Here is a 9,511-nt window from a genome sequence, read left to right on the forward strand (position 1 = left end):
GTGCAGTTAATAACTCACAGATCCTGGCTCCTCAGCCATCTAGAATGCCTGGGTCTCAGGATCAATGCTTCAAAAAGTTTACTGTCTCCCAGCCAGAGTATATCTTTTCTGGGGACAGTCATAAATTCTATACAGATGAGGGCGCAGCTTACGTCAGAGCGCACGCTCACCATCCAGCGTCTAGCGGCATCCTTCAGAGCAGGTGGTTGCGTGCCTCTCAAGAGATTTCAGAGAATGTTAGGCCTCATGGCCTCAGCATCATCAGTACTCCAGCTGGGTCTACTGTCCCCTCCAGTGCTGGTTAAACCCCGTGTGCTGGATCACGTGTGGTGATCCGGCCACTTACGCATCAAAGTGAACCACGGCTGTGTCAGAGCCTTGACTACTTGAAAAGCAGCCGACTGGTATCAGTCCGGCTTGAGTATGGGCGTGATTTCGAAGAGGAAAATGATCTTGACAGATGTTTCCAACAGAGGTTGGGGGCCCCTATATGAGGGCAGGCCCATCTCCGGCCTTTGGTCGAGCCCGGAGAGGCACCTACACATAAACTGTCTAGAGATAAGATACCACTCGCTCCATCACTAAAAGCTTTCCTCCCATACATAAAAGGTCACCACGTCTTGGTCCGGTCGGACAACATGTCTGTGGTTTCCTAAATAAATCGCCACGGTGGGGTCAGGTCGAGAAACCTGCACACCATGGCCAAACACTTCTTGCTATGGGCTCAGCTCAACCTGTGCTCGCTGAGAGCGGCGCACATGCTAGGCATTCTGAACCAGGGTGCGGATATGCTATCCAGAGACAATGTCTCCCCGGTGGAATGGTCTCTTCACCTTCAAATGGTTCAGCTGATATGGAGCATCTTCTTCAAACAGGAGTCTTTATGCATTAAAATGGTCAGTGTTCTCTGGCTGGTGCACAGCACGGAGCCTGAACCCCTACTCATGCGGAGTGACAAAGGTACTTTCCTTTCTACAAGAGCTTTTGGACGTGGATCGCACCCCCTCCACACTCAAAGTATATGTGACGGCCATAGCAGCACTTCACACTCATGTGGCCGGGCAATCACTGGGAAGAAACGACCTAGTCGTGCGCTTCCTCAAGGGGCCAGAAAGCTAAACCCGCCTTGACCCCCCTCTGTACCTGTCTGGGACCTCTCCACGGTCCTGGAGGCCATGAAAGGGGCCCCTTTCGAGCCGCTTCAGTCTGCTGCTTTCGCTCAAAACTGCTCTCTTGCTAGCACTGGTATCCGTCAAGCGAGTGGGTGATTTGCAAGCACTCTCAGTGAGCGCTTCCTGCCTTGAATTTGGGCCCAACAACTCCAGAGTCGTCATTAAGCCAAGGCACGGGTATGTTCCTAAAGTGCTCTCTACTCCGTTCAGAGTGCAGGCAATTTCACTGTCAGCTCTTCCCTTGTCAGAAGACGAAAGAGATGTGAATCTACTCCGCCCTGTGAGGGCTCTCAGAGTCTATTTGGAGCGTTCTACACCCTTCAGGCAGTCAGAACAGCTTTTCGTATGCTTTGGTGGCCGCGCCAGAGGTCTCGCGGTCACGAAGCACAGACTGTCAAGTTGGATAGTTTATGCTACCTCGCTGGCTTATGAGTCTAAGGGCATCCGTTGTCCCATAGGCATCAGAGCTCATTCCACGAGAGGCATGGCCTCGTCATGGGCATGGTCGAGTGGAAAACCAGTTGAAGATATTTGTGCACAGCGGCCATCTGGGCCTCACCTTCCACATTTATGAGGTTTTATAACCTGGAAGTTGCCGCTTTGCAATCAAGGTTTTCTTTCTGTATAAATAAAGTGTCTAAGCACAATTTCCACAACTATAAGACCCGATGTCTGTCTGGTCCTGGGTGAACCTGAACTACAGTTCTATTTACCATATAAAGAAGGAGCTTGGCTCTTTATAAGGCCCATTCCTATATTTCCCTATATGAGGCTCATTACTGATCTGGCCTCTATTAGGACTCATAACTTTACTCTTCTATGAGCCTCGGGCGCTTGGCCCTAGGCTATAGTATGGGGCGAAGTTTTTAAGCACACACAGCGTTTTGAAAGGGGTTCCCATAGCATAAGCTAACTTGCGCCTACTCTCAGGGAGCGGAGGTTACGTTAGTAACCGAGACATTTTTCCTGCATAGAGAATTATGAGGCGGCCGCCTCCGTCAAATTTCGTGCCGCCTCCGTCTCTCGACAAAACTCCGTCTCCAGACAGTCACATGCTCAGATACACTTTTCCCACCGTGACGGTTCTGTAAGTCGAAATTTGGCAGAGCATCGTCCTGTGTCCATTCTCAAACCAATAGTTTGCCGATAGTGCTGTGCCGATCATAATCCGCGGGTCAGGCGGGCCAAGTAATAAAAACATAACATTCCAATTAATCAAGGGGGGATAAATCATTATAATGTGTTGAGTTTAATAAAGACACGGATCTCTCATCACGGTAAAACGCAATGAACTTGCGTCACTATTTTACATTCGTTTTCAACATAGTTCTCTTCAGGGAAAACCAATCAAGGAAAACATATCAGGGTTCGACATTAACGCTTGTCCAAGACATGTGTGTTTTTTTTGAAGGGGGAAGTGAAAGAGAATTGTACTTGCCCAACCGGAAAAATGCCCTGATTAAAATAATTGTCAATATCAAAAAAATAAAATAAAAATAACTAGGGAATCACAGATTCTGATCTTATTTAATTTAGTGTAAGTGGTGATTGATAGCCTATTGTAGCGAGTAAGCTCAGAGGGGAATTATTAATAATCAATAATAACTGGTTATGATTAATTATGAATATTTGGGTCAGTTAATTGTATTAACTTGATGTAGCTAACTTAATATTACAATCAATGAATCAGTTCGTCCAACGAACTCTTTTGACTATTCATTTATTCTAAGAAAAGGGTATCTTCCATGGTCAGAAGAACCGGAAATGGAACTATGGAGAAGATCCATGTAACTATGAAAAGAACCATCAATATTATCATTTTCAAAGCACCTTCTTAAATTGATACTTGCAGTGCATTGCTGTGCAGTGGACACAATTCTTGAAGTTGTTGAAAATTGACGTCGTTGACGGTTCCGTGAGTGTCAAATGTTGAATTTGCTATTGTTTTCTTATCCGTTGGATGAAGAAGATGATGAACTTGCATGGGTAGTTAGACTCTGTTCTGGTTGGAGGTTTTCTCTCTCTCCATGAGCACATGGCTGGTTGAGTCAAGGCCTGGCAGGCTGTGGTCATGGCCTGCAAGGGCATGAGCCGTTTGGGGGAGGGGGTCTCAGACACCTACCCGAAGTAAGCAGCCGGAGGTCCAGCAAAACAAGAGTTGATCGTTGCCCGTTCAGTGACGGTAAGGTTGCAGTTTTCTGGATTGAAAAAAAGGCAATCTGACGCTCTCTGGGAGCGTGAAAGCATGGCCGGCCTGCTGGGCCCTTGGGCCCCAGTGAAGTGGGGTTCCCCAGTATCAGCAGAAGCAGTGTTGCAGCCGGATGAGAAAAACTAAGAGAGCGAGGTCACTGTGGACTGTCTCTAATAAAGCCTGAGGAAAAAGTACCACCTCCAAGTTTGCTTTACCAATGAGAAGGGTGGAATTTCTGGCGGGAGTTTCCTCTGTGAGCAAGATTTATGAGTATTTATCCTAAGTGTGGTTAGACCTCTGCCTTACCCTTTTCCTGTTCTTTAATGTTCAGATAGATACACTCAGCCATGTTGTGATTGATTCAGCGTTTTGAACGAATCGGTTGAGCCAAAGATTCAATTACCCATTCATAAACTGCCTCATTCTGAATAAATCAGCTGTTTGAACAAAATCGTTTGAATGATACGATTTTTCAGTGATACCGAGCACCACCCAGAAAAATACTCTAGGAAACACAGTAGGCTAAATGATGGTCTACGAAAAATACTAATTTAATTATCTTAAAATACATGATCAGGATTTTACCACCTCCGCCTCGTTTTGAGCCAGAAAAAAAACCTGTATTTCCTCACAAAAGCTGTTTATTCAGCGTAGTCAAGCCTCTCCTCTATTGATATCGACAAAAAAAACAGCCTCTGGTCTCCTTCCCTGCGTACCGCCAAAGCTGCAGCGTTAGCGATAGATGTTACACTCTTTTGGCTAAAGGTTGCAGGCTTGCCTTCCAGTGGCTTTGGTTAGTATGCCTTATAAGACCATAATTAGATGGTTCAGGTGTGTGTAACTGTGGTTGGAGCTAAATTATGCAGGATAGAGATCCTCCAGGAGCAGGATTGAACACCCCTGCTTTAGAGTTTCCATAGCCCCTCATATGACCCACAACAACAAACAACTATAACATTAAACTTTACTAGACTGAAGGTCTTAAAAGGTAGCCTGATGTCTACCTCTACTTTATTACTTTAACAGTTAAACTAATCAAATTTGCTTATGTTAAATATTGTGACTTTACACAACTTCTCTTCATTTGCTCAATCTGTGGTCTGTCTTCTTGGTGAGAACTTAATGAAAGGACAAAGGTCAAGCAAATCTGAAATTAGAGAGCAGCCTGTCAATGTGCGCATTGTCATTTTTATAATCAAACCTTAAAAACAAAACATAAAAACAACTCTTCAAAGCAACTCATTTAATCTGTAATATCCTGTGCTATTTTTAAATAAGTACAGCTGACCGTCCTCACACAGTGTTTCAAGCACATGTTTGACTGATGGGGCTCTGAAAAGACATAATTCAAAGGAAGGGCATCCAATAGCACATTCTCTCTCTTTCAGTTTTCTATTCCCAGTGAGTGCCCTAGAGCAGCGGCTTCACAGGTCTGGCTGTGATCAGGCCACCGCTGAAAGATAAATTCCTTCACCTGCCCGTATCTGCCCTGGGCATCATAGACGCATTCCTCTGAGTGGGATTGACAGACTCCACTGAGACTCTTTTAACTAGTAGAAGAAAAGAGTTCACAAGGCGGCTTTGGAATGATGCATGTACTGTGTCATGTTCTTAAGCCATGAACCCTTCGTTGAATGAACCCTAAAGTCATTTATTTAAATATCCTCTTATTCAGTCATCTGCAAAAGCATCCTCAATTATGTATTTGCTCAGCTGTCATCATCATTTGAAAATAGTATGTAAGCCGTTTCCGACTAAAGGTAAAAAGTAAAAAAAGAAATTGTGAATTGTTAAAATTAGAAATAAAACATTGCCAGATACAAAATCCCAAATAAAATAATGTTACAAATGGGAAACAAAGTGTCAAATACAAGAGACAAAGTTGAAATTGTGAAATATAAAATCACATTGTAAAGAAAGTCACATTGTGTGATAAAGTGGTAATTACGAAAATAAAGTTCCAAATTACAACATTAATTTGTAACTGGGGAAAAAGCTTTTGATTGATGCTCACTGTCGGTTGATCATGATGGCCTGTCAGAAGATATTTTTTTGCAGATAAAACTGAATGATAAATCTGTTGTGTAAAATGTGAAACTATATTCAAAAACCCATCCCTTCAGGACATGTCCTTTTTGGATTTTTGGACACACAGATCATGATTTCCACACCTGGAACCAGACTAAAGGCTGTAAGAAAGGCACTTGAAGTGTCACCTCAGCCTCTGGTCTGGAGGCAGATATGAGAACTAAATCATTTAATTTTGGAACAACAGTCTTTTAAAAGAATTACAAAAGTAAAAACCAAAGATAATTTGGCTTTGTGACCTTAAAATTATACAGACATATCCCAATACATGAATTTTAAGAAATAACTGCTTTACACTCTACCTGTTACATTTAAAGTTTAGTTGGGTATCTTAGGTTTAAATCTAGGGTGGAAATGGCACTGGGATGGAAATTTAAACTGGCTCTACAAACCTGCCCTAACAGCTCTGATATAAATAGAGGTTCACTTCAGTTTAAAAGATTGGAACACTTAGATTAGTCCCCTGGTTTCGCTTTGATAGATCCTTAAAGGAATGTCCAGTCTTCCAGCAACCTGCTTTCCTTTCTCTATTTAGAGGGGGTTGGGAGATTGTTATCTCAGGCTCAGTTTACGTATGCCAGCTCAGCCTAATTAGTCTATTTTAATGTGTATTGTCCACTTGTGTGTTTATGTAAGCCTGTAAAAAAAGTATCGTTAAATTGGATAACACCCTTTCTACTGATATTTGAGTGGTTATTCGTAATTTTCAATACATATGTCATTGCACGCCATTTTGTGAACAAGCCTACAGGTTAAAGAAGTCAATAAGCTTATGAATTTTCAATGAATGTGAACATGTCCATAAATGGCTCCAAAAAATTGTTCTGAAATATTATAAAATATTTAAACTCTGCATTTATACCATACTGACAAACCATGGCACATAACACCTTAAGGTGCATGTTACCATCAAACAGAGGTATTATGTGAGGTACAGGCTAAATACATGAAGGAGGTTATGAGCTGGCTTTACAACTCATGGGAAAAATAGCAAAGTGACTTTGATCATTTTGGAACCATTTTCTTTTATCAGTAGGATAATTGTCTCATTGTTTTGGTAAAATACAATGCATTATTTACATCTACAAATTGAATAAATGTGAATAAATTAATATCTTTAAAATAATATCAACTCTGTTTTACAGATATCTGAACCTGACTGATGGATTTTTGAACCGGTAAATACAAACTGCATTGCAACATAGACAATTATTTTTTTTGGTTTGATTGATTTTTTTTTTTTTTTTTTTTTAAGTTTATTTCAAGCAATAAAAAAGAATATATATATATATATATATATATATATATATATATATATATATATATATGTATGCAATAAAATCAAGAATCTGTGATTTGTTCATTCTATTAAACATTTTATTAGCTGACAAAAGTACAAAGAAACGTTTTCCAATGTTTTCACTGACCAACATAATTGTATTTTGTAAATATGAACAAATTTTGATTTTGATGGCTGCAACACACCTCAAAAAAGTTAGGACAGAGACATGTTTACCACTGTGTCACTTCACCTTACCTTTTAATTACACTTTTTAATCATTTGGGAGTTGAGGATACTAATTGTTGGAGTTTTGCTAGTGGAATATTTGCCCAATCTTGTCTGATACAAGACAGCCGCTCAACAGTATGTGGTCATCGTTGCCTGATTCTCATTTTCATGATGGGTCATACATATTCCATAAGAGACATATCTGGACTGCAGTAAGCAGGAGGAACATCCCTTCTATGGTGCAGAGTGTCTAGAAACCACTCAGTTTTAGCATGTGCAGAATGAGGCCTGGCATTGTCTTGCTTCCCAGGAAAGATGTCATCTTGATAGCAGTTTATGTCTCTGTACAATCCAAATACATGCCTCCATGTCAATGGTGCCTTCACAATAATGCAAGTTACCCATACCGTTTGCAATGATGCACCTCAATACCAGCACAGGTGTTTGCTTTTGCACCTGTCGCTGTTGAAAGTCTGGTTGGTCCCTTTCGTCTTTGGGACTGAGAACTCTGTGTCCATTTTCTCCCAAAAACAAGCTGAAACATGGACTCATCTGACCACAGCACACATTCCCACTGTCTTCTAGACCATCTGAGATGAGCTCAGGCCCAGAGAACTCGCCGGCATCTCCACATAGAACTGATGTGAAGCTTTCTCCTTGCGTAACAGAGATTCAAGTGGCATTTCTTAATGCAGAGTCAGACTGTGTTCAGTGAAAACGGTTTTCCAAATTACTCCTGAGCACATGTGGCTGTATTTAACGGATTAGCATGATGGTATCTTGTGCAATGCCATCTGAGGGCTCAAAGGTCACGCACATTTCAACAGAGGTCTACTGCCTTACCCTACACAGACTGAGATTTCTCTGGATTCCCTGAATCTTGTGACAATATTATGTATGGAAGATGATGAAAGGCATAAATTCTTTGCAATCTTGCATTGAGAAATGTGATTTTTTAATTGTTTGAAAATTCTCTCAAGATATTTGGCACAAAGTGATGAGCCATGGCCCATCTTTGCTTAAAATGACTGAGGAGCACTTTTACACCCAAACATGATACCCTCAACTATTACAAATTCACTTGCTCATTGTGGACTATTTCAAAAGAGTTGGATAATCTAATTTGGATAATCTTTTCACTTTTATTTGGTCTCCTTCCCAACTTTTTTGGGGTGTGTTGCAGCCATCAAAATCAAAATTTGTTCATATTTACAAAATACAATTATGTTGGTCAGTGAAAACATTGGAAAACGTTTCTTTTTACTTTTGTCAGTTAATAAAAGGTTAAATAGAACGAACAAATCACAGATTCTTGATTTTATTGCATTTTACAAAATGTCCCAACTTTTTCTGATTTGGGGTTGTATGTATTTATATATATATATATATATATATATATATATATATATATACATACATACATACATATACACATGTGTACCGGTACACACACACACATTACAATTTTGATACATATATCTACATACATACACATAGAATACTTGCTCGAAAGGGAGTGGAAAGAAATATAACTTTAAAATTTTAATTTCAGACACTGTCAGTTGATACATAGATTTTTGTTTGTTTTGAATTATGCATTGCATTGTGTTTTAGGGTTAAAGGAAATGTCAGTAAACGTAATGTCCTGGGAGAAAACTACTAGTACCTTTTTCTTTTCTTTCTTCTTTTACATATTATTTTCTTACAATGTATTACCTTTATCTAAGTACCATAATATCATCTATTATGTTTGATTTTAATATTGTAACCATTTTAAATCAAATTTATGAAAATGTAATCTAATCTTAAAAGGTAAGCTTGCAGAATTTAAACCAGCTTTGCATTATAAATATGAAGGTAGTTTATGTAAATTAACAATGTATACAACAAAAGTCTGCATTAGAGTGCTATAATGCTCACAGTTCCTTTGTTGTATGTATGCTATTGATGCCTATATTTGTCAACTCTAAAACTTAGGCTATATATATATATATATATATATATATATATATATATATATATATATATATATATATATACTATATATATATATATATATATATATATGCTAATACAACTTTAATTACTGTACCTATTTTAAAATCTCATGATTATTATGTTTTGGGTTATAGGCTAGTTTTTAAATTGTATTAAAATGTGTTTTCTTGAACTTCTGTAAACTACGCAATCTTAAGGACAATCGGGTGCAACATGGGTTTATAATCAATTGGTATCCCTTCTAATATCAAAATGTCAAATAATACAATAAAATTTCACCTCAATTATAATTGTCCTTTATCATTACTTTTAGTTTCCATAAATCTTTTTTCTAGAGTAAAAGTCTCAGTTTTTTAAATTTTATGTTTAAGGCTACATCTTATGTATCAAATTATGGCTTTATGTTCTGGCTGACAATTTTACTCTGCTCATTATTGCAGCTACAGTTCAACAATAACTACACAGTTAGTTAGCTGAGCTGTTAACTGTTAAGACTGAATCTATGCAATTTGTCAGGTGTATGTTCTATCTGTAATAAAGACAGATTATTGT

General features: G+C 39.1%; 1 protein-coding gene across 2 annotated transcripts in view; it reads left to right on the top strand.

The window, feature by feature from the left end:
- LOC143753930 (uncharacterized) overlaps positions 1–6,698 on the top strand; it is a 47,193-nt gene extending 40,495 nt beyond the window's left edge. For both annotated transcript variants that reach the window (XM_077246831.1, XM_077246832.1), the window contains one exon: positions 6,597–6,698. In XM_077246831.1, coding sequence (XP_077102946.1) covers positions 6,597–6,604 — 8 coding nt within the window. In that variant the 3' untranslated portion in view covers positions 6,605–6,698. The remainder of the gene's footprint in view (positions 1–6,596) is intronic.
- The last annotated feature ends 2,813 nt before the right edge of the window (positions 6,699–9,511 follow it).

Source organism: Siphateles boraxobius, unplaced genomic scaffold, assembly GCF_051911475.1.
Source record: "Siphateles boraxobius isolate OS27281-9 unplaced genomic scaffold, OSU_SipBor_1 29, whole genome shotgun sequence".
Lineage (NCBI taxonomy): Eukaryota > Metazoa > Chordata > Actinopteri > Cypriniformes > Leuciscidae > Siphateles > Siphateles boraxobius.